The sequence below is a fragment of the Daphnia pulex genome, chromosome 2 (assembly GCF_021134715.1).
Source record: "Daphnia pulex isolate KAP4 chromosome 2, ASM2113471v1".
NCBI lineage: Eukaryota > Metazoa > Arthropoda > Branchiopoda > Diplostraca > Daphniidae > Daphnia > Daphnia pulex.
The window spans coordinates 4,944,804-4,971,642 of NC_060018.1; the positions used below are offsets into that span (position 1 = coordinate 4,944,804).

At 38.0% G+C, this 26,839-nt stretch overlaps 6 protein-coding genes and 1 long non-coding RNA gene across 12 annotated transcripts; 3 read left to right on the forward strand and 4 right to left on the reverse strand.

Moving 5' to 3' along the window:
- Positions 1 to 27: 27 nt before the first annotated feature.
- LOC124210536 (aminopeptidase N-like) lies at positions 28 to 6,154 on the reverse strand. 2 transcript variants are annotated; one of them, XM_046608658.1, is made up of 18 exons: positions 5,650 to 6,154; positions 4,945 to 5,109; positions 4,163 to 4,627; positions 4,031 to 4,099; positions 3,812 to 3,967; positions 3,117 to 3,461; positions 2,968 to 3,060; positions 2,864 to 2,905; positions 2,753 to 2,801; positions 2,573 to 2,677; positions 2,455 to 2,503; positions 2,315 to 2,396; positions 2,064 to 2,247; positions 1,465 to 2,001; positions 1,191 to 1,390; positions 813 to 1,124; positions 653 to 731; positions 28 to 575 (listed from the first exon to the last, which is right to left on the reverse strand). In XM_046608658.1, exons 3-18 carry the CDS (start codon positions 4,624 to 4,626, stop codon positions 426 to 428), a joined length of 2,916 nt encoding a protein of 971 aa, XP_046464614.1. In that variant the 5' UTR covers position 4,627; positions 4,945 to 5,109; positions 5,650 to 6,154; the 3' UTR covers positions 28 to 425. The 2 variants fall into 2 exon arrangements, with proteins under 2 accessions (XP_046464614.1, XP_046464613.1); XM_046608657.1 differs by having other exon boundaries at positions 4,945 to 5,084; positions 5,146 to 6,154.
- Positions 6,155 to 6,295: 141 nt separating this feature from the next.
- On the reverse strand, positions 6,296 to 9,343 carry LOC124210540 (DNA replication factor Cdt1-like). 2 transcript variants are annotated; one of them, XM_046608673.1, is made up of 9 exons: positions 8,988 to 9,343; positions 8,317 to 8,792; positions 8,074 to 8,246; positions 7,775 to 8,008; positions 7,550 to 7,707; positions 7,356 to 7,492; positions 7,133 to 7,292; positions 6,890 to 7,074; positions 6,296 to 6,823 (listed from the first exon to the last, which is right to left on the reverse strand). In XM_046608673.1, the coding sequence occupies exons 1-9, from the start codon at positions 9,223 to 9,225 to the stop codon at positions 6,470 to 6,472; spliced, it is 2,115 nt and encodes a 704-aa protein (XP_046464629.1). In that variant the 5' UTR covers positions 9,226 to 9,343; the 3' UTR covers positions 6,296 to 6,469. The 2 variants fall into 2 exon arrangements, with proteins under 2 accessions (XP_046464629.1, XP_046464628.1); XM_046608672.1 differs by having other exon boundaries at positions 8,317 to 9,290.
- Positions 9,344 to 9,430: 87 nt separating this feature from the next.
- Positions 9,431 to 10,994, forward strand: LOC124210544 (DNA-(apurinic or apyrimidinic site) endonuclease-like). The gene is made up of 6 exons (XM_046608677.1): positions 9,431 to 9,816; positions 9,876 to 10,146; positions 10,230 to 10,330; positions 10,387 to 10,429; positions 10,487 to 10,670; positions 10,733 to 10,994. Exons 1-6 carry the CDS (start codon positions 9,520 to 9,522, stop codon positions 10,848 to 10,850), a joined length of 1,014 nt encoding a protein of 337 aa, XP_046464633.1. The 5' UTR covers positions 9,431 to 9,519; the 3' UTR covers positions 10,851 to 10,994.
- A 99-nt stretch (positions 10,995 to 11,093) lies between these two features.
- On the reverse strand, positions 11,094 to 15,969 carry LOC124210534 (chromosome-associated kinesin KIF4-like). Of its 2 annotated transcripts, XM_046608655.1 has the most exons (16): positions 15,704 to 15,969; positions 15,227 to 15,628; positions 14,933 to 15,169; positions 14,636 to 14,870; positions 14,174 to 14,547; positions 13,879 to 14,108; positions 13,448 to 13,812; positions 13,029 to 13,379; positions 12,659 to 12,963; positions 12,440 to 12,592; positions 12,257 to 12,382; positions 12,048 to 12,193; positions 11,718 to 11,993; positions 11,528 to 11,624; positions 11,354 to 11,463; positions 11,094 to 11,280 (listed from the first exon to the last, which is right to left on the reverse strand). In XM_046608655.1, exons 1-16 carry the CDS (start codon positions 15,731 to 15,733, stop codon positions 11,178 to 11,180), a joined length of 3,540 nt encoding a protein of 1,179 aa, XP_046464611.1. In that variant the 5' UTR covers positions 15,734 to 15,969; the 3' UTR covers positions 11,094 to 11,177. The 2 variants fall into 2 exon arrangements, with proteins under 2 accessions (XP_046464611.1, XP_046464610.1); XM_046608654.1 differs by having other exon boundaries at positions 12,440 to 12,963; positions 15,704 to 15,932.
- Positions 15,970 to 16,825: 856 nt separating this feature from the next.
- LOC124210547 lies at positions 16,826 to 25,814 on the reverse strand. Of its 2 annotated transcripts, XR_006881254.1 has the most exons (5): positions 25,632 to 25,814; positions 25,120 to 25,392; positions 17,955 to 18,118; positions 17,491 to 17,864; positions 16,826 to 17,396 (listed from the first exon to the last, which is right to left on the reverse strand). It is a non-coding gene; the product is annotated as an uncharacterized LOC124210547 (long non-coding RNA). The 2 variants fall into 2 exon arrangements; XR_006881253.1 differs by having other exon boundaries at positions 25,120 to 25,814.
- Positions 17,044 to 23,456, forward strand: LOC124210535 (receptor-type guanylate cyclase Gyc76C-like). Its single transcript, XM_046608656.1, has 22 exons — positions 17,044 to 17,445; positions 17,510 to 17,584; positions 17,644 to 17,908; positions 17,979 to 18,125; positions 18,187 to 18,464; positions 18,524 to 18,701; positions 18,765 to 18,919; positions 18,980 to 19,252; positions 19,315 to 19,449; positions 19,514 to 19,618; positions 19,672 to 19,909; positions 19,975 to 20,127; positions 20,193 to 20,257; positions 20,324 to 20,445; positions 20,511 to 20,630; positions 20,690 to 20,813; positions 20,875 to 20,973; positions 21,037 to 21,178; positions 21,324 to 22,871; positions 22,933 to 23,060; positions 23,135 to 23,265; positions 23,326 to 23,456. Exons 1-19 carry the CDS (start codon positions 17,044 to 17,046, stop codon positions 21,686 to 21,688), a joined length of 3,441 nt encoding a protein of 1,146 aa, XP_046464612.1. The 3' UTR covers positions 21,689 to 22,871; positions 22,933 to 23,060; positions 23,135 to 23,265; positions 23,326 to 23,456.
- Positions 23,606 to 26,800, forward strand: LOC124210546. 2 transcript variants are annotated; one of them, XM_046608685.1, is made up of 4 exons: positions 23,606 to 23,982; positions 26,147 to 26,271; positions 26,356 to 26,558; positions 26,630 to 26,800. In XM_046608685.1, exons 1-4 carry the CDS (start codon positions 23,899 to 23,901, stop codon positions 26,755 to 26,757), a joined length of 540 nt encoding a protein of 179 aa, XP_046464641.1. In that variant the 5' UTR covers positions 23,606 to 23,898; the 3' UTR covers positions 26,758 to 26,800. The 2 variants fall into 2 exon arrangements, with proteins under 2 accessions (XP_046464641.1, XP_046464640.1); XM_046608684.1 differs by lacking the exon at positions 23,606 to 23,982 and adding an exon at positions 25,878 to 26,076.
- The last annotated feature ends 39 nt before the right edge of the window (positions 26,801 to 26,839 follow it).

Sequence of the window (26,839 nt, forward strand, 5' to 3'; positions counted from 1 at the left end):
CATTACGAGTGACACCAAAATCCTTCCTTCAACTGAAACAATTTCAATTTTATTAAGTTAAGAATTCACATGAAGTTTTATCAAGTTCATGCACATGAAGTTGCCTTTGTCTTAAAAATAACTAAAAAGGGGAACTTTAAAAACTTTTGGACCCGAACAGGTATCTTACGTATAAGGTCCTAAAGTTACATGTTTGCATCAACAGGTTATTCACTTTGTCGTTGTCAAGGAATCTCGAACAGAGAGATACCGTTTTACGTAATCCTTGGCAAGATAAATTTATCCCTAAACTTATCTTAAAAATAAAATTAGAAAATATTTTTTCAATTGAATAAAATGCAGTTAAGGGTCTCTGAATCAGCACAGATTTGTTTGAAACATTTTGCAAAAATTTGAAAAATCATAGTTAAGGAAATTTTTTTTCATCAGAAGCCTTTACTTGTAAACCATTGATTCAAGCTTTCAAAGTTATCATCCATCCACTTAATATTGGCGGTTACGACGGATTGGATGTTGTTGGCAGACGTCTGTGCCTTCTTGAGCAACATGGCATTGGACTCCATCAAATTTTGTATCTAATAACAAAAAAACGTGACAGCTCAGTCACGTGTCGCGAAGAAAGAGATAAATATAGAAGTAAAAATTAACGTACCTTGACGAGCTCTTCCTGTGTGTTAAGACTACTAGTTGTGCTACTAAGCATCTGGAGGACACGGACTGGATTCCCAAAACTATTTTTTTAAAATTAGAATGGGTATACAAGAAAAAACAGAGCAATCAAGCTAGGAACAAGGAAAAAGTCAAGATCTTACTATGAGAACATTTCTTCGAAATGTTTTAACATAAACTGGAAGGCAATTCTTCGTCCACCAGGATTACTTGCCACTGCGCTGATCACACGTCGTCCGTCTTGCTTACGAATTCCAGATTTTGGATCGAGTACAAAAGACAAATAACGAATAAGAATCCAAGGATCGCGACTGCAACCCAGCGCCGACAATATCACGTCACGATCCTGGGCAGAGGTCATGTTGAAACTCATTGCCCAAGCAAAGTCCCATTCCAGCTGGCCACCGTACTTGATGGCCGTACAGTAGGTGGAAGAGCGAAGGTCAGGGATAATTCTTATTAAAACACAGGACCAATATGATTATATGAATAACATTGTGAAACTGAGTGAATAAAAATACTTGTTGGTATGTATGGGATCTGGGCTATCCATCCACTCGTCAAAAAGAAGTTGAGCATTTCTAATGCATGGCCTAAATTCTTGACTACAAGCTTGCGTAATCATAGAAATGCGAAACAGTTTGGTGAGCGGACTGTCGTCCGACCGAAATTCGGTTCCTAAGCGGGTGTATACCGGGACCACTAGTGAGCGCATAAAGTCCTGGCGGAAGCCAATAAAAAATAGATGAGTTCGAAAATGAAAGAACTAAAAGATATTGTAGATTAGAATATTACCTTATATCTTCCATGATCTTTCGTGTAAGAAAACATCCGACCGATATAATTTAAAGCCCTCAGCGCGCTAGACCAAGGAACATGGTGATTTTCATCAGGAAGATATTCAATGAGGCTAAAAGCCGTGGTGTAAGGTAAAATTTCGGCAGCAGCCAAAGCAAATGAATCATCGATGAGATAGGCTCGGTTAATGGGATGGATAACTTGGTGATCAGTTTTTAGCTGCAGGCCAAGTAGTTTCCAGTTTCTCTCGTCATAATTAACTCGGTAGTAACCGGTGGCCAGAATGTTGGCTATAACCCAAGAATCTTCATTTTTGCCAATGAACTTGGTTGCAGAGAGTTCATTTGGAGTTAGCCAAATAGCTGGCCGAGTGTTACTTTGGCTGAAGTTCTGAGCGACTGAATCCGTAAAGGAAACTGGTACCCACCAACGATAGTTGGGTAGACGAGAATTTTTTTCTTCGACGAAATTCGTTAAAGACGATGATTTATTTTCTTTCGCAATAGCTGGCTTAACTCCACGAAGAAAACGTTTCTGCGCATTTAACGGTTGGTTGGTAAGAATTTGTGATAAATCAACAATAGTTTCCATCTTACTTGTTGGATGTAAGCGTTACCATCAGTGTAATTTCGCTGGACGGTTACAAGCGGGAAACCCATTTGTAACGTCCATGTATCCATAATAGTCTTAATGTCAAGACTGAGCGGAAGAACAGAGTCCCGATGTGCTTGTTCACTTAAGAATTGCCAAAGTTCGTCTTGCCGAGCGTTTTGATATTTTCTAGAATTAAGTACCGTGAATTAGTTGACATTATTCTTATTGACATTATTCCAACTCTAAATCATACTTTTCGTTGAGGTAGTTCTTTACTCCTTCGCGAAACGTTGCCTCCCCAAGAAAGTCATTCATCATCCGGATAATCGCAGCACCTAGGATTTCACATTCAATTATTAGTGAAAATACCTATGAAAAGATTAAGTAACTTACCTTTAGTGTAAGAAATGGCATCAAAGATTTCAGTAATTTGCGTTGGGTGCTATTATGTAAAAATAGAAACGTGACTAACCCACATAACATTTCTTGGTTTTAAAAAGCGGATACTTACGGCAACGTCTACTGAAATAGCATGAGAAGATTCCAGTCCGTCCGCATCCATCACAGATAGGAAATCCAAAGCCTGCAAGCTACCGTATTGGTACTTTGGCGAAACCTGTTTTAAATATACACACACATACAAAAGAATTTATTACTTAGAAATTATCAACTCTTAATCAAGACTCCTTACGTTATCGAGTACCAAGCGCTGAACGTAAGTGGCGAAACCCTCGTTAAGCCTGCATAAACATTTTTTTTAGTTTTATTAGTTAATCTAGACATTTTTGTATGATTTTCCTACCATAAATCGTTCCACCAAGCCATTGTAACAAGGTTTCCAAACCTGAGAAAAAATCCGTTACAAATCTGTGTAAGAAAAACCAATATAGTAAATGTAGTACTCACCATTGGTGAGCTAATTCGTGAGCGATAACACGTTCGACGTTCATTTCATCGCGGACGGCTGCTGATTTTGGATTCACTAGAAGAGTAGTTTCCCTAAAAATCAATAAAGCTGTTGAAACTGAGTACAATTTGATTTTAACCAACTAAACCTGTAGGTGATGAGGCCCCAGTTTTCCATAGCCCCGGAAGAAAAATCTGGCAATCCCACGAGATCCACTTTTGGAAGTGGGAACGGAACTTGAAAATATTGTTCCAAAAATTCAAGCATGTCCGATGTCACTTGTACAGCCCTATCCGCCTGTTCTATCGCTTCGGATCGTGCCCATATGCGTACTTCCGTTACATTATGCATAGATTGATCATTACCATCAACCTGACGAATGACTGGCCTCGCCGTACGAAAAGCGAATTCTGATACCAAGCACGCAACGAGGTAAGTCGACATGGGCACGGATTTTTCATACAAATCCCAGAACCATCCTTCTTTGTTGGGCCTGTTTCGAAATAGATGGATTTTAGAAAATCAATCGACAGAAGCGAAAACAGGCAACGGACATCGATTAATAAAGGCTATGATCAACAAATTATCATTTCTACAACAAGCAAAAATTTATGAAATTTAAAATAAATATTTTTCTACACAAGTTTCCTTTTTTTACATTAGTTATTGACTTGAAACTAATTAAAAAGAAAGGAAAATGTATAGTCTCTGATTTTGAAATTATGATTGGTAGAACGAAAGTGGATCGCAAAACTACTACACCCTGATTATAAGCCACGAGAATAGTACCGTAATAAAGGTAATAATCAACTAAGCATATCTACTTCAGTTGCTAGTTCTTACATGGGTTCGGTTTTGACGAGTGGCATGTTAGATAGCGAGGTGTAGTTGGATCTGCGTCCGATGGAAATGGTGAAAGTGGCTTTCATGGCTGGTTCGTCAAGGCAGGGAAAGGCAAGCCGAGCTGAAGTGGGCTCAAATTGCGTGACACCCAACCATCTGAAGATATCAAGTGGTTTTATGAGATTTTTACATAAAATATCATTAAATAAGAAGCCATACCTTTTCGTTTCGCTTTTCTTATCCAAATATTCGGAACCGTAAAAGCCTTTCAAATTTCTCGCCAACATTCTGTATTCAAAATGAAAAGTTAATTTCACACAGCTTTCCACATTCACGGGTATGACCAATTACCCAGAATAGTTGAAACTGACGCGATATCGTTGGTTTTCCTCCAACTTTGATCCTAAGTGGATTATAGCAAATTCTTTGTCGGCATCATAAGAGATCGGACGGAGGACTTTCAACATTTTTAACTTTTCACTTAGTCCGCTTGAACTGGTTTTACTGACATCATTTTCCCGCATCATTTCCATATTTTTAGATGGAAGGAGATTAACTGAGACACTATCCTCGTTCAATGTCAAATTTACGGCGTGCATGACTATGCGATCAGTAGGTGTTTGAACGAAAAAATCCAAGTGAACAAAACCCTCAATGGCATTGTTATTTTGATGAATGTCAGGGACTATTCCGACGAAATAATGTTCTGGCACAATTGATTTTGGAAGTCGAATATCGGGCAGAACTTTTCCTTCTCCCTTCACGATAAACAAAACTGCTGCAAGCAGGCATAGCCCCTTTTTAAATGGCATCATACTAAAACAGCAAATGAGATATAATTAGTTCATAGCACATTTCATGTCGAGCTTAACTACACTCAAGTACGAAAAAAATTGAATGAAAAAAAAATTTAAGATAGAATAATCTATCAGTGTAAAAGATTTTTAAATTGAGCACGAACCAAGATTTTCTGCAGAAATACATTAAACCAATAAATACTGTCTGAAGACCCTTTGTTTCGGTTGTCAATGACGTTAACAATACAAGTATTTCAAACCATATCCAGGAATTAATAATTTTATCGACGAACTAAAAAATAACACGGGTTAGACCCGGAAAAAGGATCAACTTACCAAGAAACAGAAATCAACGAGAAATCGATGCGTTGGCGAGTAGGAGAATTTTAAAGGGGGTTTTGCTTTGGCTCCAAGCAACGGTAGACTGGCTAGTCTGACTGCTTTGCTACCGAGTCAAGAAGTGCCTTGAAGCATCACTGTTAAGGTACTGAGAAGGAGGGTCTAAAAAAGGACATAATAATTTGATCTCTAGAGAACCTGTCATTTAAAAATATAAGCCTTTGGCCAGACATGGAGACGAAAGGTCATCAATCCTCTTTGTCAGAAAACCTGATTCTGCAGGTACGTTCGCAGTACGAATAGTTTGCACTCGGTTTACTAAATTCATTAAAATAGAGATTGGGCGTCCGTCTACATGGCAATTCAGCTCCAGGCATAAAACCATAATCATAATGTGAACAAAAATAATAATTAGAAAATATTACTAAAAGATATGTGATGACAGGACAGGTTTTATACCAAATGTGAATGACATCTTTAAAAATTTTGTAAAATAGGTTACAAAAAAATCTTTTAAAATTCAAATGCACAAATGTACTCAGCAAGAACTAATTTTCAATTATATTAATAAGTTGCTTCGTTTCAGAAGGAACAGCGTAACTAAATGGAAGTTCCTTATTAAGTGGGACAATTAAAAATGCGTTAAAACTAAAAAGACGAAACTCATAAAAAGAAACTGTAAATAAATGTAGGCCTACTTACGAAAAAGGTAACGGAAAAATTGAAAACTACGATATTCAAAAGAAAGAAAACTATGATGCCCAATCTTGAAAAGATAAAAATTGTTACTACGAACTGAAAATCGTTTCAACTTCAATCAAGTTTCGAAATAGTTTTCACCAATTTAGCTTGACATTGCTTTGAGACTTTGACGTCTGTTCAAATAAATAAGCGGTCTTTCCCACGTTGCCAAAATTTTCTATACGCGTTAATTTCAAAGCTGCGCCTGTATAGGCTTCCGTGTTCCATCTACATGAGAGAACCTAAACTTGACTTCAGAAAAAAATGTTAATGTTGACTTCCGTGTTTCCGTCAAACACGTTTCTTTTTTTTTGTTTAACACGAGAAAATGTAATCAATTTATAATCAATAATCCTAGTAAGATAGTCTAAGAAGTATATAATCAAGTTACCTTCACTAGCAGGCAGTTGTTCCTCGTTCAGCAAAAACCGATTAAGACAAACAGCACCGAAATAATTTAATCAACGCTGCTACCTTCGAAACTTAAGCCCCCAGCGCGATAAATTATTTCTACTATCTTAAAATACACAAACTACTGAATTGGTTCCCATTTAAAGTACATCAACTTTAATGCAAATGCAATAATACGTTAGAAAAAAAAAACGGGGGCGTTTAAAAGCAGTGATGTCAATCTTGTTCGGAAAACCGATGGAAAACATCACCATTTTTTTATTCTGTTTTAAAAATCACATCGACCCGTTTCAAAAATTAAAATGAGTTGAAAAAAGTTCGGAAATATAAAAAAAAACGCAGGAATTAAAAACCACAGGCGTTAAACAAGTTAACTTTTGGCATTGTCTTCAAGTTTCTGATAAACGATATTGCTATCGATCTTACGGTCCACTTTGACGTAGTCAATACCCCCTCTGCTAAGAATATCCAGCCACTCTGGGTATACCTTACGCAGAAGTTTGATGTGTTCTTCTACTGCTGACGTACTCATAATTCCCCTATGGCTGTACTGTATCTTCTCAATAAGCGGGCGGAGGGCAATTACCGATTTCTTCTCCGTCACAAAAATACTATTAATAATTCGTGCTAATTCGGGAAGCAATTTAGCAATTCCCTGCCGACGAATTTCCTCCGTATTCATTGTCATTTGTGTTTGAGCTTTTGCTGCTTCACGGGCTCGGATCTGAAAAGCCGTTGGAACTTACTGTTAAAACAGAACCCAAAACGATTTCAAAAATAATTAAAGTACCTTATCGATTAGAGATTGCGATACCCCTTTTAATCCTGCATTAACAGGTGGTGGTGCAGGTTTTGAGGCTTCAATATCCTGAAGAGGATCATTCTTAACTTGAACAGTTGAATCTTTAGACACAGCACATTTCTTTAACGCAGCTTCCAATCGAGGATTCAACATGGCTAGATTGTGTGCTTGTTCTGAAAGGAAGATATGAGTTAATTCTTTTAAGTAAGTTAATAATGACAAGATCATTACCGAGTACATCTTTGGCAGTTGCAAAAGTTTTGACGTCTGGAGGTGTTGGCAAGTTTGCTAATGGAATTTCTGGAACGCCATCAACATCGAAATTTTGATGCCATCGAGTCACTTTATCTTCAGACACTTGCAAGAGCGGGTTGTAATTAGCTAAGAATTCCTACAAGGAAAGAAATAGCAAATTTATAAAAATGAAACTAACATCTAGAAAAAATGTGACTACCGTATGATGTCCTTTAGTGATTTTGATCAAACGATTATGGAAAATGTATCGACGCTCAACCAGCATTGTAGGAGCCAAGGGCTGGAAACTTTTCTGGTCTTCGTTTAGGTCGTCCGACTCTTCTTCGTCAAGTAATTCTTAAAATAGAATCTGATTAGAAAATTCCCCGTTATAATTATCATGTCTGAAATTACTTGGACTCAAATAGTTCAGTCTGGGAGCCAAAGTTAAATGGTAAGTGCGGTTCTTGACAGGAGAACTTCGGAGATTAGCAACAAGTTTTTCGTAATTGATCTTGTAAGCTGACGGAAAGACGTGACAAACTTGAGCTAAATGTTTTTCGGTGAAGTCCCTATGAGTTACAGAATAAAAACGTTTCATAATTTTAATGATTCCAGTCAAATAGCAAAAATACATACCTTTGAAGCATTTTCTGTACTGCCGGCTTTAGCTTTGTGAAATTAATACATTCTTTCCTGTTATACAGCATAGCGACCACAGTCTCAATACAGCGGAAAACTTCATTGAGAACCTTGTACTTGAAAGGTAGAACGAGATGTTCTGAAGGAGCCTGTGCAAGCGCATGAAAACGCTCAAAGGCTGGCCTTTTCTCAACTTGTGGCTGTCGTTTGACAGGCGACTGTTTTGAAGGACTACACAAAATAAACGGATAAAACATTATTGTTATTACTACGTATATCATTTTTTTAAACTATACCTGACTGGGACTGAAAGATTAAACTCAAGATTGGAAAACTTCTTTAATTGAACTTTGCTTTCGTAAAATTCTTTGACTTTTTCCGAACAATTGTTGACTTTAGAGAGTTTTGCTCGGAGTTCTGCGAGATTCTTGCTATTGCCTAGGCGAGCCTTTACTTCTTCTGAAGTCAACTAGTAAAAAATAGACACGTAACAATGCAAGTTGAAAAAACTGGAATAGAAAGCAAATAAACAAAACTACCTTTGTTGGGAGCTCCTTAGTGGGAGCAACTTTATCAAGTAAAGATGCCAATGATTTTACAGCTGGAGACTTAAACCTTTTTTCAGCTATGTTTTGTAACATTTTCTCAGTGCTTGATTTATTCACCAATGGGCTGCTTCTTATACGAATGGGTGAATTGAGACCTGGCTTCCGAGGAGAAAGTGTGCCCATACACAAAAATGTAACTGGCTTCGATGGAGAGTTCAGAAGATCTGCCTTCATTTTGACTTCTTCACTGGCTTGGATAGCTGCAACTTTTTCATTGCCCATTTCCAGTTTTTTGCGAACTTTAGTAGACAGTTCAATTCCTGCATCACTTTTTTCTGGAAGTTTTTCAGGTGTTTTACTAATCACTTCAGATTGTTCATCGACACACTGCATTTTTCTCTTCCGACAAGATGTGGTAAGGCCAGTTGTTCCTTTCGGAGTGGACACTGGAATGCAGCCATGATTATCTGCAAAAGATGTTGTCTCCTCTTTGATTATTTCGGTCTTGACACAAGAATTCTCAGTCAACAAGGTTTTTGGAAAAGAAACCTTGAGGGAGCTTTCAGTTGACTTAATAGTCTTTCTACTCTTTCTAACACTAGATTTTTTCTGGACACTCTTCTCCAGTTCAATGCCAACAGTAAAAATGTTTTTGGAATTACCTATTGGACCAGACTCTGTTTTCAACAGATCACTCTTCAACAGCACGCCTGGTTCGTTCACAAATTGTGCTATCGTCTCCTGTTTGAGGGAAGCAACAGTGGGTTTAATATCACATTTAGATTCAACTTCGCAAATGGGATCTTCAATAACGGCTTTTCGTCGTTTTGCAGCGGCTGCTGAAGAACTTGTAGCTTTCGTGGGCCGGAAAAAACCTGTAATTTTGGCTTGAGATGCCATGTTTATGCGCTTTGTCCAGTCTATGAGGTCTGAGCGTCAGTACTCAGTAGCACCCCTTCCCCTTAAGTGTGTTTTTTGGCGCCTTTTCCGAAATACAACAATGTTGCCAGTTTCAACATTTTTACAGCGTTCTTGTGCATATTCCGATTCCTTGAAGGCGCGCAGTTCAAATCTATTGCTTTACAGCAGTGCCATCTGTTAAGGAAAACGAACGGAGATTTTTTAGTTACATTTGTGTTTGAGTTGCTTCATTCTAATTTATTTACAAAATTTACTTGCTCTTGTTCATCAGAAATGCCACCGAAAAAGAAAACTAAAGTTGACCCACCACAGGTTTCTAGTGATGAAGGAAACTCTGATCATTCTAAGAAAAAATCTGCAGATAAACCGAAACGTGAACGAAAAAAATCTGTTAAGGCTACAACCGTTCATGCTACCGAGAACGAGAAAACACCAAAAATATTGCAAAACAAGACTTCTACAGAATTCCACAACCAAGATTTCAATAATGTTTCCAAAACAGTTAATGGGAAAAATTGGAATTTAAAAATTGCCTCATGGAATGTTGATGGTTTGCGTGCTTGGATCAAGGTTTTTACAAATTTGTTGATATTACAGTTAATGTATTCTCAATAAATGTTTTTCTTTAGAAAGGGGGATTGGAATACTTACAACATGAAGATCCTGACATTCTTTGTCTTCAAGAAATCAAATGTTCAAAATCAAAACTTCCTCCAGAGGTAGAAGTACCTGGTTTTCACATTTTCTGGAATCCGTCAGAAGCAGATGGTTATGCAGGTCTTGGTTTATACACCAAAGTTAAACCTAAGTCAATCAAATATGGTATTGGAATGCCAGATTTTGACAAGGAAGGCCGTTTAATGATAGCAGAGTATGAAAAGTTTTACCTGGTCAATGTGTGTAAGTGAAATTATATTAAAACAATAGTTATATTTAAAGAATAAAACAATAGTTTTATTTAAAGAAAAACCACTTTTTAATAGATGTCCCAAACGCCGGAAGAAAGTTAGTCACCCTTGATAAGCGTTTGCAATGGAATCCAAAGTTTCAAGAGCTTATTCAAGATCTGGATTCTAAAAAACCTGTAGGCTAATAAATGATCATTTGTTATTTTTTCATTATTTAATTTTGCTATTGCAGGTGATTATTTGTGGAGACATGAATGTAGCGCATCAGGAAATCGGTATCCGTTTAAGAACATTTTTCGTCTCATATTTTTAAAAATATTTATTGTCTACAGATATTGCTAATCCGAAGTCTAACAAACGAAACGCTGGATTCACTCAAGAAGAAAGAGATGGTTTTTCAGAATTGCTCAAATCAGTAAATCTCACTGACGGATTCCGACATAAAAATCCGGATGTGAAAGGAGCATACACGTTTTGGACTTATATGGCGAATGCTCGAAAGAAGAATATTGGATGGTAGAAATCAAAATGAGATTAATTTAAATGATTGATGATATGGTTTTTCTATTTGCTATTAGGCGATTAGATTACTGTCTGCTTTCAGAGAAGTTGTCTTCGAATTTTTGCGATTGTTGCCACCGCCATGAAGTTTATGGAAGTGACCATTGTCCGGTCGTCTCCTTTCTTCACATATAATACCACAATACAATTTTTGTATTCTTATTGGCTTCGTCGTATTTTACTCATCGAATGTGCTTACCTGATTATCACAATTGAAAAGTTATCCAGAAATAAATTCTGGTAGATGAACAATAATACACAGGTGAACTTAAAAATTTACTTAGAACTGGGATTCAATAATATTATTGCTTGTGGTAACTAAAGACAAACTAAATGAACTATAAAAATCTACTTGAAAAACTGAATATTAGGAAAGAGTATTGTTACGAAAACCTTGTGTATTTATGACCCATTATTAAAAGAAACCCCTTTAAAAGAAAAAAAAAAGAAAAAAAATTTTAATCATGATTCGAAGAAACCTCCTTTCTTTGTTAATTTACTCAATCCTATGCGACTCTTCTTCAATGGCTGCGTTGCCGACAAATCATTTTCGACATCGTCGCCGCTATTTTAAAAAATGGGTAAAAATTATTTAGTTAGTAGACTATGATGTAAAACAAAACTAATTAATTAATTACTTTCTGGAATTTTCTTTAGAAGACGGTTGACTTCTCTTACGGCCTAAATCAAACGTTTCATTCAACAAGTGGTTTTGTTCTTCTTGTATATCCCGGTTTTGGTCTTCTTTCTGTTATTAAAGAATATTTTTTTAAAAATATACTCTACATGCATAATCTGCTAAAAATCCTTACTAGAACATTTTCTGTTGCCATGTTTTTACATATTCCCGAAGCACTACATCCACAGTCAGCATTGCATGGGCGATTTTCCCTTGTGCAGGAACAACTTCTATTTTGTCAAAGAAAAAAAATGTTGTTATCAAAATAAAAAATTACAACTAAGAATGGCTTTTAAATCAATAATCAAGTGATACCACTGTACCTGCAGCCACCAACTGTGCATGAGCAATGGGTGCGACTCAACCTCTTTCCAACTTTTTTAACTTGCTTGTCCATATCAAGCATTTTCGGTGGGGCCGCTTCGTCCTCCTCTTTGAGTTTTCTAATTCTTTTAGCCATGGGAGTGTTGCGCCATTCAGGATCGTCATCTGAATTGTAATCATCGATTTCCTCGACATCGTCGATATCCACATGAACACGATTCGGCTTAGGCGCCACCGTTTTAGGCTTCTTCAGTTTGGAAGGAAATTGTGGGGCCCTGCAAAACAGTTCATTAAAAATTTGAAAGAATATGGATTAATCTCTTAGCTACTTCATTTCCGTAGATTCCTCCTGTTTCGGCTGCTTCAGCATTTCGATTTCGTTTAACGCCGCATGTAATTGCTCTTGTAAGGTACTGCAACGCTCAAGTTCTTCTTGTTGTATTCTCAACCGTTCCAGAAAATCCTTTTCACTTATCTGCATTCAATTTTAATTAAGAAAAATGCACGCACACTTTCAACAAATTGCAAACAATCATACCTTATGATCTGCCGATTCCTTCAACCCAACTGGTGGAAGTTGTCTAATGAGAGTAAGCATTCTCTCCTCGTAATCGCGGCTGAGCTTGCTCATTTCCGAATGATGCTTTTGCTTCACTTGCACGCACTAAAATAGTAATTAAATTATGTACTTGAACGCTTTTAGATATGAGTAAAAATTTACCTCCAGATTATTATTGGAAAGCTCGTGTAACGCTTCATCGTGTTGACGCTGGAGATCGTCAAGCTCTCCTCTCAAATCTTCTACTTCAGAACTAAGCGAAAATGTTTCGACACGTGCCGTCACAGATTCTTCAAGCAAGATTTTCAAAGCAATCTTTAAAAGTAACAAAAATTTGTCATTAGATAATAGCTTTTTTAAGATAGTATAAGAAAACATTACTTTAGCTTCAATCATTGTCTGAAGATAATCAAATCGAGTTTTAGCTTTGTTATCTAAATCTGCAGCTGCAATTTTCTGATTTAGTTCGTTAATTTGCTCGCTACGCAAGTCTATATCGGCTGCAACATTAGCGATTTCACTTTTGAGTGTGTTGAGGAAAGTTGCACTGTGCTCCGGATCTGCGAGTTTAGCTTCAAGTTTGGCCTGGCGTGTGGCTAAAGTTCGGCGAGACTCCTTCAAGGACTCTAAAGCCAATTCAGCGTCTTTGGTCTTAGTAAGCAAATTGAGTTCTCCCAACAGCCAACCTATAAAATTAATTGGTTGTGTCAGGATAAGTAGGAGAGAGCACGAAAAATCTAATGAATAATACCCTTGATTCGTTGATCGTTTTCGGTTGAAGTTGCTGAACTTGAGGACTTGCTGATTGATTTTGAAGAATGTAAACAAAGTGCTTCTTTTAAACGTTTTGTAACGGCCATAGCGTCTTCCATTTTACGGCGAAGAACATTCTGTTGTTTGGCATGTAAAACTTCCATTTTCTGAAGCTGCCCTTGGCGCTTTCGGTCCTGATCCTTAAGACGAGTGACCTCGCGTTCTTTTTGCTGACGCCACGATCTGAATTTTTCGTTTTCTTCGCGCATTTGGCGAACAAGCTTAACCTTCTGGGTTCTCATTCCTTGAATCTCGTTGTTGAATTTTTTCAACTGCTCTTCCGTTCTCTCTGCAGAAAAAAATGAATTAGCATAACAATTACCGTTTGATAGACGTTGGGGTTGAGGGAGAACTCACGTTTAAGCTTGATTATATTTGCTTGCTCCTGGATCTTTTTCTTCAGTTCGCTAATCTGCGGTTCCAGTTCTTGGAGCCGTTTCCTTCTCTGCTCGGAAATTTTACAAGCATTGACATTACTACTAGCTTGTGCTAATAGACTAGCCAATTCATCTTTTTCTTGTTGCAAAGCAGCGATTTGATTCTCCAATTCGCTTACTGTTGCATCATAATGAGCTTTTACAACACTATACGGGCCTTGTTGGTCTTGAGTCATTTTATTGACCATGTGAACTTTTAAGGCAAGTTGGGCATTTAGTTCTTTGAGATCATTACTTAGGGCAGCTTGACGTAACGCCATATCGGCTCCCAACTTTGACAGGCGTCTACAACAAATGAAACAATTTATTAGTTGTGGGTTGCAGGGGTTGTGCAAAATTAACTATTCATACTTAGGAGATTGTGTCGATTCAGAATCGCTTTCTTTGTTTTCTTTGTCAGAATCATTGGATGTCTGCATATCGTGATTGACTTGCTCGATCTCGCCCTTTCGTTGGACATCTTGAATTTCTTCAATTTTTGACTTTAGACTCAACACTTGTTCTATGGTTTTTGTTGCGTTCAAATCGCCCGTTTCGTTAATTGTTTGATTCATAGCTCCAAGGGTTTGTTCAGTTTGAACCTACGTAAGCGATGCAAACACATATATTTAGTTTTTAAACGAAAGTTACTTCACTAGCTAAATACCTGCAACTCTTCGAGTCTCTGCTTCATTTGCTGGTTAGCTGCATCAGCTAAAAGTGCTTTCTCACACATGTTTGTATTTTCTTCCAACGCCAACTGTAACGCATGAGTGAGTTGAACCTTCTCTTCTTCAGCAAACTTGAGGTGCTGACGAAGTTGCTCGACTTCAGCAAAACTTGAAGTTCCATTGGATGCCAAGAGTTGTTGAACTTGGGCTCGTAGGGCCATTACTTCTACCATTGTCGGGTCCTGATTGACAACTGGTTTGTTCTTGATTTTCCTGGCACGGTCAGCATATCGCAGGGTGCTAAGAGTTTCCTCGTAGTTGGAGTCAGCTGGACTCACACAGGCGATCATCAGTGTGTGAGAATTCCCACCTAGAAAACAATGCAGTGAACGAAGATTATTATCGACATTCTTTTTTGGGCAATTGGTTTTTATATAAAATGAAAAATATATATTTACCGAGAGAATCTTGAAGAAGGCGTGTGAGCTTAGAATCTCGGTAAGGAATGTGTCTAGGATTGTTTTCGCATAGGGCACTAATTACATTGCCAAGAGATAGCAGCCCTTTATTGATGTTTACTCCTTCAGCGAATCTTTCTCCAACCGCATGCGTTTTGCTAGCCCGTTCAGAACCAGCGAGGTCAACCAGATGAAACTTAGACGTTTTAATCGTTGACGAGCTCTCTTTGTTAATCTAAAAATAACATAAAAATGACATTAGTATGCCCTACACATCAATTGATGTTGGAAACAAACCTGATTTATTGTGAGGGTAAAAATGGCATGTGATCGACTACTCTGGTGATTCATAGCCGTTGCACCAGTGCGTCTGTTCAAGGAACCATTTTCAAGGCACTTCAATGTTTCTTCCCAAGTGGTAACAGCTGTTTCATTTAAACCATTAATTCTTATTCCAATTTTGGGATCCTCTCGTATCTCCACTTCTTCATTTCTAGTTTTCGATAAGAGATCATAAACCTTCTCCATGTAGAGCTAAAAACAAAAATGGTAAGTTCTTGCAGTTAAAAAGAAAATTTTAAAATATCATACCTCTAAGAATGACACATTGATTTCAAACGAAAGGTTCCCATCTTCATTCATCTTTCGAAACAAATCTTTGACAGCCCGTTGAATAATTCCACTGCTTTGTGATAAAGTTGCACTTGAAGCACTCGCTGTGTCTGCAGTTCCCATTGAGAAAGTTTTGCCCGAGCCAGTTTGGCCATAAGCAAGGATTGTTACATTATAACCTTTGAAAATTTTTCCCACAATTTTAGTGACAGCAGTGTCGTACACTTGGCTTTGACTTTCGTCTGGGCCAAAGACGTAATCGTAGGTGAAAGCTTCACTTGAACCTTTGACAGTCACTTGTGGTTGATTTGAAACTTTACTGATAAAATGTTGAGATCCTTCTGTAATCTCCTTTGGTACTAATGGCCGAATTCTTACTGCCTACATGTGTAAAAAGAATCACACAAAGTTTATTAAGAGACAAATAAGATCATTATAATACAAAATGAGACATACCACTCGAACCGGAATCGCTTTGTCACTCATTCTAATTCAAGATTGCACGCAAATTCTTACATGAAACAAAGAATCAATTAAAATCGTATATAAATAAACCTAACAAAATGACGACTTGTCAAATCATCACCAAGCATTTAAAACTGGAATTGAAATAAGAGCTTTTTTAGACTTGCAACAAACGCAACGGCTTGTCAACTGTTCTGAAATGATGGGCCTGGGCCGTTTGAAAATATCGAGCGCCCGTTGCCAGATTATTGAAATGAAAAATAGTTTTCCGTCGTCCCCATCCCCTTACTCGCCCACGCCCTCTGGCTATTCGGCTCAGTTTAATGGGTTTATGTTTAATTGTTTATTGCTTTAACGGCAAAAATTTTAACACGTAGTGAAAAAAGAATTGCCACGGACTGCTACCACAGAAATCATTCTTCTATAAACCATGAAAGAATCACATACCTTTTATTTCTTAAACTGTATAAACCACCACGTTATACACGAATTAAAAAAAGAGATATACCCTAATGGACGTAGAAAGATTAATAGGTTGCACGACGCTGTAAAAGTTTCTGATACATCAGAGTCATAGACGACAACCTATGACTTATTCTGCCCCTATGGTTTCCTTTCCTACCCCTTCCAAATCACAAATCAGTCTGCACTAAGGTTTTGTTAAATGAGCACGTGGCCGCCCTCCAGCTAGTGCATCTTGGATCTTGGACGAAACGTCATTCATTCATCACTGTTAGATGCGATGAGAGCTGAGTTCGTGTTTCTCCGTATATTGGCAACTTCTTGGAAAGTATCCAAATGCCTGATTTTGAAACGAGGATACGGGATACCCACACAAAGACTCAGTGAGTTTAAATTGACGTTAACGACACAACACTTCCACATTTTATTTTAAGGTAGGATTGAAAAATTAAGTTATATTTATTTATATTTAAGTTTGTTTGATTTTCATTGCACTAATTTATTTCCTCTCAAAGTGGTGAAAATCAAATCTCACCTATAATTTATTTATTGGGGGAAAATAATAAGTCTTCGGCAGGGTCCCTTAGATAAAACAAATTTAGAATTTTCATATTCGCCGCCAATTTTTCAATGATGCACCGCTGCTATTAATTTGTCATTCATATGTCTGTTTATTTGACAGCTAAACACGTCCATAAGGTCCGATGCACAATTTCTCGGAAATGTCGGAATAATCTTGATCTTTTGACAAGCGGTCTCGTGGTAATATTAAATAACAATTTTCTGTGGATGTCGCAGTAAATCGTAATTTGTGAAAATAGGTGAAGCTGAATAATTTAAAAAAATCGAGTCCGCGGTAACTGTAAAGTATGGCGAAGAAACCAGACCTGTTCTCGCCATGGAAAGCTCGTCAATTTCTTCTCGTCCAACTAGTTTTCTTGATTGTGTTCCTTCTTTGCCTGGTTCCGGTTAAAGTGTCCGGCATAAATCTTCCAATCGGATTTCTGTCTTCTCCTCAAGATCACCTTGCGTTTCGAACAGAGCAAGACATTTATAGCGCTCTACAAATGGCCGTAAATGACGCCAATCAACAGTTATCGAAAACCCTCCAACTGGCGATTACATTCAAGCAAGTTAAAGTTAACCAATCTGTTACAGTTGCGCTAGAAGAGTTGTTGAAGTCAGGAGCGGTAACAGTATTTGGACATAATGACATCTGCAGCTACGTCACATCAGCATTGAAGTCGCACAATAGAATCGCCATATCCAATGTAAGTTAATGTGAAGAATTTAAATGTATATGGGAGGAAATTTACCTTTTCTATAACGACTCAGGTCTGTGGAGACGAAAAACTGTCCAACAAAGAACTCTTCCCAGCATTCCTACGCACCCGTCCCCCTGATTCACAGGTATAATCAATATACGTCGGTTACAAAACCCGAATTTATTGGGTAACATTTATTTATAGATGGTCGAGTCCATGCTAATGCTGTTGCAACACTACGACTGGAATAGCATTTCCTTGGTAGTTCAAAACACGTCGAAATGGCATGCGATAGCGGACTCTTTCGAAAGAAGAATAGGAAATAAAGAGGGAATTTCTGGATACAACATAACTGTCCATCACAAAATTCATTTTGACGATAACAGGTTGTGTTGCGCTCTTCGACAACCTTGTTGCTACGTGGCCTGGCCTCATGACATATTCGAAAAAATTAAATCCACGACCAGGGGTTCGTTTGCAACAATTTTATAGAAGATGTGAAATTAAATTAATACCTTTTTCTTTTTCTGCTTTTACAGTTTACGTATTCCTGGGAGAGACGATGTCCCTGCGGATTTTTATTCAAGCCATTGAAGATCGGGAATTGTGGCAAGCCAACCAGTATCTCGTGATCTCTTGCGATGCAGAGGCGTTTAGTACTTTTTGGGCCACCAGTTTTCTGCAATGTAACATGTCAGATAATTTTAGTAATCAAACTTTATTAGAAATTTTTCTTTTTTTTTTTAGCCCCACGTGAAACACAGAAAGAAATGGAAAGTGAATCTGGGAACTGGGATACTAACAGCATTCTGACTGAATCAAGGAAATTTCATTCTTATAGCAATTTGATTGAAAATTCCTGGCTACCGGATGGACCGCCGTCCTCAAAACGTTCGCCTTCCAGAGATGATTTTAGAACTAAAACTACTCCTGGAATTTTGATGGTTGTACGTAATATTGCAAATGAGCATCTAAACACTTTCACACGACGTCTCCGTTGGTTTTCCAGCAACCAAACAGAAGAGGTACTCAACATCTTTTGATTTGCGCATATACCCTTCATTACATAGCAGTTCATTTTCAGAAAGTATCGCTACCTTCTTCCATTTATGCTGCTTATGCCTACGACGCAATCATGGTTTTAATGCAAGCTTTAACATTTCACACGCAAAAAATCGGTTCAAACGGAATGGATAGGAGAAAAGCGGCTTTGAACGGATCACTTCTCTATAGTACCATAATGGAAATTCAAAATTTCTCTAGTAATTTCACTCAACTGTCTTTAAAAAAAACACTCGGTGATACGTGTCAACCATGTCATACAGGTGCTCGAGGAGGATTTATTTCGTTTGATGCCAATGGAGACACTGAAGATAGCTACATTGCCGTTGGCTCCCTAGATTTATTCTCATCGAAAACCAATTCATCGGCAGACGTCCAGAGGAATGTGATGATTCCTTTCGGCTACTTTCGTGGAACTGTAAGCTATTCGAAAATTGTAATACATAATAATTGAGGTGCATAACAATTTTGCATTTAGGTGTTCGTTCCGAGTCCGACTGTAGAATTCAATCAGACAATTCACAATCGTCTTTCGGAAAATAATTACGCTAAAGTTACCTACGACGCTGAATTGCTCAACGACAACATTAATATTTTGATGGTTGTTGTCCATCTTCTAACCTTGGTTGCAATGGCATACACATTTACATACCAAACAAGAAAATTAGCTGCAAAAATGGACATTCTCACTATTAAAATAGCAGCATCGACCGATGCAGAACTTTGCGCCCATCTGTTAGATGCGAAACAGGTAAAAGTTAAATTTCAGTATCCAAGTGAATACTAAACAATGTTTGGCGCGTGTTCATGTAGATGCGTGTTATGAATTACAATAACCACCCCAACAAAGTCGTCGACGACTGGCGCATGAAAGTGTGGTATAAATCTTTGAAATTAAAATCTTCATGGCCAGCATTTAATTGTAAAACAATAGGAGAAATCCGCCAGGTGAGTCAGTTTCTTCTATACTTCTCAAAAATAATCCACTGGGTGATGCTTGAATTTCTTACAGATACGAACGTTTCAACACGATAATGTGAATCCATTTATATGCGCCATTATTGAGCCTGCTCGGATTTGTCTCATCACTGAATTTCAGCCACGAAACAGTCTCATGGTACGCTTGCTTAATTAACACATTACACTAGCTCTGACAAAAGTTAATTTTAGGACGTACTATCAAGCTCAAATCACGATTTCAGCTGTAAAATGGTTGCTTCACTGGCCACTGATTTGGTTAGAGGAATGCTCTACATTCACAGCACCAAATTACGCTGTCACGGAAACTTAAAGTCATCAAATTGCCTACTCGATTCAAACTGGACTCTTAAAATAGGGGACTTTGGTTTACAAGAATTACGCAATGCAGCAAAAGACCCGATCAAGAACGAGAGAGATTATTACTTCAGTATGTAAAATTTGATCGTTAAAAAAGATTTCCATTCGCCTAATATTTCAAGTTTGGGATTTCAGGTTTGCTTTGGACAGCTCCCGAAATTTTACGAAACGGCCCTTCACTAATCGGTACACCCGAAGGTGACGTCTATTCCTTCGCCATAATTCTGCACGAAATGGTCTGCCGCCAAGGTCCCTTCGCTATCTGCTATGACCTTGGTGATCCGATAAGTAACTCCCAATATAACTTTCCAAGTGTCGTATTCGCATTTTGATCGGATTTTTTTAATTCCCAGGAATCGTTAATAAATTAAAGCGGACCCTTAGAGGATGCCAAATCCCTATTCGACCTCCCATGGAAGTATTAAATTTGATCAACACCACAGCAATAAGAAACGTTTTCATGATGCATTATCTTGTGTAACAGACATTAGACTCGAATCTGGCCTACATGATTCCCTGTATGATTGACTGCTGGACTGAAGATCCAAATGAGCGCCCCGATTTTTCCTCGATATTTAGTTATTTTTCAAAACTGGAAGAGACTAGGTAGGGATGTACAAGTACAGTTATCAGCGCAATGTTATATTAAAGGAGTAAAAACAAATTTTCAGTCTGGACTTAAATCATACGAAAAATGTGTTGTCCGACAACGCTTGTATCGAAGAAAAGAAGCGTGCCTTAAAAGATGAAATCCAGAAAATCGACGAAGTTCTACATCGCATAATTCCCAAGTAAAATTGTGTAAAAAAAAATACTTTGCTGTTTACTAATACCCATTTTTTTCGCATAGATCTGTAGCTAACTGTTTGGCAAATGGACTTCCCGTCGAATCAGAGTTATGGGAAAACGTGACTGTTTTTGAAGCTGATTTGGTTGGATTCACCGCCATTGCATCGGAAACTACACCTCTTGGAGTGAGTCAATACATTAGGAGGATGTATGTTGCTTTCTAAAGCCTCCTTTTCTTACACACAGACCATGATTCTCTTGGACGACGTTTACACTATGTTCGATTCCATAGCCAGAGGCTACGATGTTTGCAAGATTGGAACTATCGGCGATGCCTATATTGTGGTAAACAGAGAAAAACTTGCCAATCAGTGGTGGATGGTTGTGTTAAAGGCGTTTCCTTCACAGGTTTCAGGGATACACTCTTCACATGGGAAAAATTCCGCCGGGGAGATTGCCTCCATGGCCCTAGAGGTGGTAGAGAAAATGAAGAACTCTGGAATCGAACACCGAGGCAAGCCGCTAGTTGTGCGCATTGGCGTTCACACAGGTATTCATTTAGCAAAACTGTCACGTAGACCATGGAGTGGGTACCAATTGGGAAACTCTCAATCGCTTCAGGGTTCTATTTTTTTTAAATAAATGTAAATCGTTGCTTTAATGTTTCTCACGTGTTATACGCTGTTCAAATTTAGGTCAGGTAGTGACGGGAGTAGTGGGCAGTTCTACGATGCCTACCTATTCTATCTTTGGCGACACGGTATCGGTAGCCTCACGAATGGAATCCACTAGCTCTGAATTGCGCATCCAGATCAGCGAAGCCAGCTATCAAGCCCTGCAGCAAATTGGGGGCTACATAACGGAGGAGCGCAATGATAGAACTGATTCTTCCGAATCGTTAAAAACTTACTGGCTGATCGGGAAAACGTTGAAGGCAGTTCAACGAAGAGAGAAGGATCGTTCGAAAGAAAAATCACTTTGTAATCGGCAATCTATTATATCTTTGACAAGTACGGATATTTTCATCGATCATTCGACAGAAGATGGCCGTGAATCGTAAGTTCTGATCTAGAAAAAAAAATACCATTCTTATGTTATGTTCCTCAACACGCTGACGAGCTATTCTACGTCAGCTGTATTATGCAATTTTATGTTTGTAACTAAATCATTTTCAACGAGCCATAGTAATATCAGGGATAAAATTAGAGATTGACGTATTAGATTCCGTCAGCGGAGTGTTCCTAGCTCGACCTCGAGTATTTTCCGCATCGAACATTTGCAACTTCTACTATTACAAAGACGTGCTGGGTGTTGGGTATTAACTTTTCAATTTCCTGGCGACCTTCATTCAAAAGCGCAAGGGTATCTTTTGTCAGTTTCATGTTCACATCACGTTCGCTAGCGTCTATTTTTGGTCATAATGCACTTTGTTCTTTCGCTGCTGATCGTATGGCATCGTCCTCTGAATTCCTGTTTGTGTTTTTCTCAATTTCTGTCTTTCAGTCCAAGTGTATCTAAAATCCCATTCGTCGCAATAAGCACGCATGGCACGCAGTATTTCGAATTACAGCCAGCGAAAAGATAAACAAAGCTCTCAAATGACCCGTTAAGTTACCTGTTTTGTAAAAACAAAAATAAAATAAAAAGACCAGTTCAAAATTTCACTCTACGGGTCGGTTCTATTGTGGCCAAGCGTAATAATCCTGCCACCATGCCTTATCGCGGACTGTCCTATTAATGTTTCCAAGAAACCATTTGCCAACTCTGTTCATTGTTTCCACTCGATTTTCCTATAAGCATAAACAAACCCCCTGATTTCAAAAAGAAAACTCGAAAAGCAACGTAAAACTAATGATATTAATTTGTTTTATTTGGCCCCTTTATTCGCTTTTTCTTCCCTTGAAATGAAAAACAATTTTTATCGAAGTCAATACACCAGTCATTAAAAAAAAAGTGTTTGCCGCTAACAGCATAAACGTTATTTTTTTAAATAAATGATAAGTACATGGTGTAATCTACCTTCTGTAGCGCGCGCTAGATACCAACGAATGATTTTTCGGACGTGTCAGTAAGGCTGTTATCTCTTTGCGATATGAACACCGCAGTCTCTGTCGTTCGTCATCCACATAGTCTTTCATTTTGTGGTTTCAGTCATGGCGTACAAGTGTTTGTTTCTTTTGTTTGAGCCTGTATTCCTCGTTTCATTGGATTTATTTTTGGGCGTAGCAAGCTTCTGTTTCCAGGTTGGCTATTTGAAATATAAATTTATCCGTGATAATGTGATTGCACTCTTACTTTTTATAGATTGCCTTTCTTTCGACCTACCTTTTGGCAACCGACTATGATTTAGTGGGAACGGGAATTTGGGCTGGAATTGTTTTCATTGCGACTGCTGGGGTAGCATGGACAATGGATGGTAAAGTCCATAAATTGTAAGTGAACGAAAAGATTATGCTCCTTGCTCAAATTGAGGAAACAGTTTGATTTTGGTCCGTTCCAATCATAGAATTCTAGGCGCTGGACCTTGTCTTTCCTTTATCTGCGGAATTATACTGTTTAGTCTAAACGTCGCCGCACTAAGTGATCTTAACAAAGTGTGCCCTCTTGTTGTGACGTCGGCAAACATCGAGTATCACTGTAAGTTATTAAAAATTAAGCTCGTGAATGGTTGCTAAACATTTTTTAAAACTCACAAAGGCTGGAAAGAAATCGGATTCGACGTTGTACTGATGTTATGCGGTTTATTTGCCATCCCTGTTAATGCTATTCTGGTATTATTTGTGTTTAATCTAATTAAGTCTTAATAATAAAAATTTGATTACATGTCATTCGATTGGTGTTCAACACGTGTGGACTATTTCCGTTCTGTATTTTTTTTTTTATAATACATAATGGATTTTAAGCAAACATAACGATGCACCAGCATAACGTACTACACCAGCCCATATGGAAATAGGGTGGGAAAATTCAAACGATCCGATAACGTGATTAGAGTGAGCAACCTTATATCCTAAAGGCGACACATGTTATCCCATTCTAAGATAACAAAAAGTTGCTAGCTGCAATGATTACACTTCCTTGCTCAAGAGATAAAACTAGGCAATACGACAGTGACTCAAGACAAAACACATAACGAATTTCTACAAGCAAAGCAATTGATTTTGGTGCGATTAGTCATTATCATACGAAGAAGAAGAAAACGTGTGGCGATGAAATTGTTGACGTTTCCTGTCATGGACTAATTTTTCAGTTTCGCAATATTCGTTCGCCATGGTGATCCCAAATTTTTTGCTTAATACGAAAATTCACGCAAGGTCTGACGTCGGAATAGGCACCCTATATTTCATCTTTCAGGTATTCTTTTACGTTTGGTTAAATTTGTAAATACTGCAATCTGCGAAATTTAACTGGTATTGAGAACTTCAAAATATGTAGATTGCGTCACTGGCCTCAAGTCCGTCTGATGTTTACGAACGAATTGGAATTGGTTTTTGGGGTGGGATAATTCTGGTCGTTACGGGAGTAACTTCAATCAGAGCGGCCGAAAGAGAGTCTTCTTTGTAGGCTATAGTGATATTAATTATTATTAGTTGCAAAGTTAACCTTTCCCTTACTTTCTTATGTATTATCCACAAAAGTCTTTTAGGATGCAGTTTTATATTATCTATCTTCGCCTTGCTAGCTAGCTTTTTTGCTATGTGCGTCTTCGCCGCTTCCATTGATGAAATGAAACGTTACAATAACCCATGCACGGGTAATTTTATTGTACCAAAGGGTCATTACATGGGTGAAACCGAATTGCCCATACCTCCGTGTTCTTACTACAGTAAGTTTTACGTTTTGTCTAAAAATTTCTTTATAACTTGCGTTACGAATTAACTGTTTGGTAGGTAGTCCTCACTTGGCGTTCGACTACATCTTACTGTTTTGCGGAGTGACTGGAATTCTTGCGAACGTTCTGTTAGCAATCAGCATCTTCACATTGAAGAGGATCGAGAGTAGAGTGACCGTTCTACTCTAGTTGACAATACGAACTAAGTTTTCATTCGAATACATTTAGCGCTTACGAGTCTAAATGTCTAATACCTACAACATTGTAAATTATATCTGCACATCCCTACTCTGACCCAATAATACAATTTTTTTTTTAAGTCAGGTTGGTACTGATGCGTTCTGAGTTCTGACAGGTTAAACTACAGAAACGTCTCGGTGGCAATTATTGGAAGGTAAATTCGCAATTCGTTTATAATATTCAATAAACACTTATTCGAATTCATTATACCAGCGTTTGTTATCTTTCGGAACAGCACGATCAGAAAAGTTTTGGGTTGAGAAGGAGAATATTTTCGCATTCTAAAGGCACGTTTCTTGGCAAACAGGAAACTATGGATACTTAAACTGATTCTATTTCGAGACTGTTGTTTTAAAGGCAAATATTAAAGCTAACAGTAGGTATGGGCTAATTGAAAGATTAAATGAATCACGACTTACCGCGCAGTTCCAGACGTCCGTGAGAATCGAGGGTGGTTGCTTGGCACTCCGTCCACACGAACCTTTTACACACTCCGTCCATTACAAACACACACAGTCAGATTTGAAAAATTTAACAGAATATTGAGCTCAACAATAAATTAAACCTGATGAAGAAATTCACCTTCCCATAGACCACGAGACAGACTACTACCAGGTGTGCATACCCTTCCATAATGGCGGATGTTTCTGGAAAATATTTCTAAGCAATAAGGAAAGGAAGAGTCAGGAAAACTGGAACAAAGAAAGATACACAGGGAAGGGGTCGGAAGAGAACATAGAGAGAGAAAAAGCGTTAGAACCCCCATCCCTGAAATTAGTAATAAAGTATTGCACTAAAGTAGCGTAATAAAATATGTTGTAACGTATTGATGCATCATAATGTATTCCCACAATTGTGACGTTAATTTCTTTGACCAAGAGCACTTAAAGGAAGAGAAAGAATGCGTTAGAATTAGAAATGACCGTATTACCAAGTTTTGAAATTTAAGGTACTGTGTATACATGTATACAATATACATAAGGTAAGGGACCCGGGGACAACTCAAACGAACTGCTGATAACAGCATGCGCAATCGATTTACCAAAGAGATAAGCAAAACCCCGACGGGATAATATATGTATAAGAAATGCGCCATAGTTACTCATAAGAACGCCATTTCTTTTCAAAGATAACGAACAACGCTAGGTTAAAAAGATTATGCTGAGGGGCAAGGAACAACACTGGCGAGCGTTCATTCCATAAAGAAAATTCAATCGACCGGCGAACTGTGGATTAGTCCCTGTTGAATTTCATTTGCAGTTTATATTTGTTTTAAATCATTCATCATGTCAACAGTGATTCCGGCCTCTTTGCTTAACATGAAATTTCACTCAATTACCAATCTTGCACTGGGAATTATTTGTTTCATTTTTCAGGTTGGTTTTATCTTATGTTACATTAATGTGTCTGGTTCGTTTTTAAACCGGAATTTCATTTTTTAAACAGATTGCTGCCTTGGCCTCGAGCCCGCACGATGTTTACGAACAAATTGGAATTGGTTTTTGGGGTGGAATAATCCTGATCTTAACAGCATTAGCTGCGTATAAATCTTCAACAGGTGAAGCACCATTGTACGTGAGGAATTCTTAATTCACTGGCTTGAAATTCGTTCAACTAATATAATGTCAGAAATTTTGTCTTACTTGTTATTAAAGTCTTTTAGGGTGCAGTTTCGTGCTGTCCATCTTTGCCTTCTTTGTCAGCTTTTCCATCATGTGCATCTTCGCTGCTTCAATTGATGAAATGAAACGTTACAGTGGTAATCCATGCACGGGTAACTTTACTATACCAGCTAATACTCCGCAACAGAACTGCACTATAGGCGCGACATATCCTATTCCTCCTTGCTCTTACTACAGTAAATTTTTGTTTTATGATGGATTTTTAAAAAATTTCAATTAAACAGCACTTGTAATTTGTTGAATATAGGTAGCGCTCACTTGGGTTTTGACTCGATCCTTCTGATTTGTGGAATTATTGGCATTCCAGTGAATATTCTCTTGGTGATGGGTGTTATTACAGTTTACAATCCTGCACCGGCAGCCCCTGCCACATAAAAACACTGAACGTGCAAATTTCGATTCAGTGGTGGTCATTATTCCAAAGAGAAAGTGTTGATCGTGTTTCTTTTTTGAATGT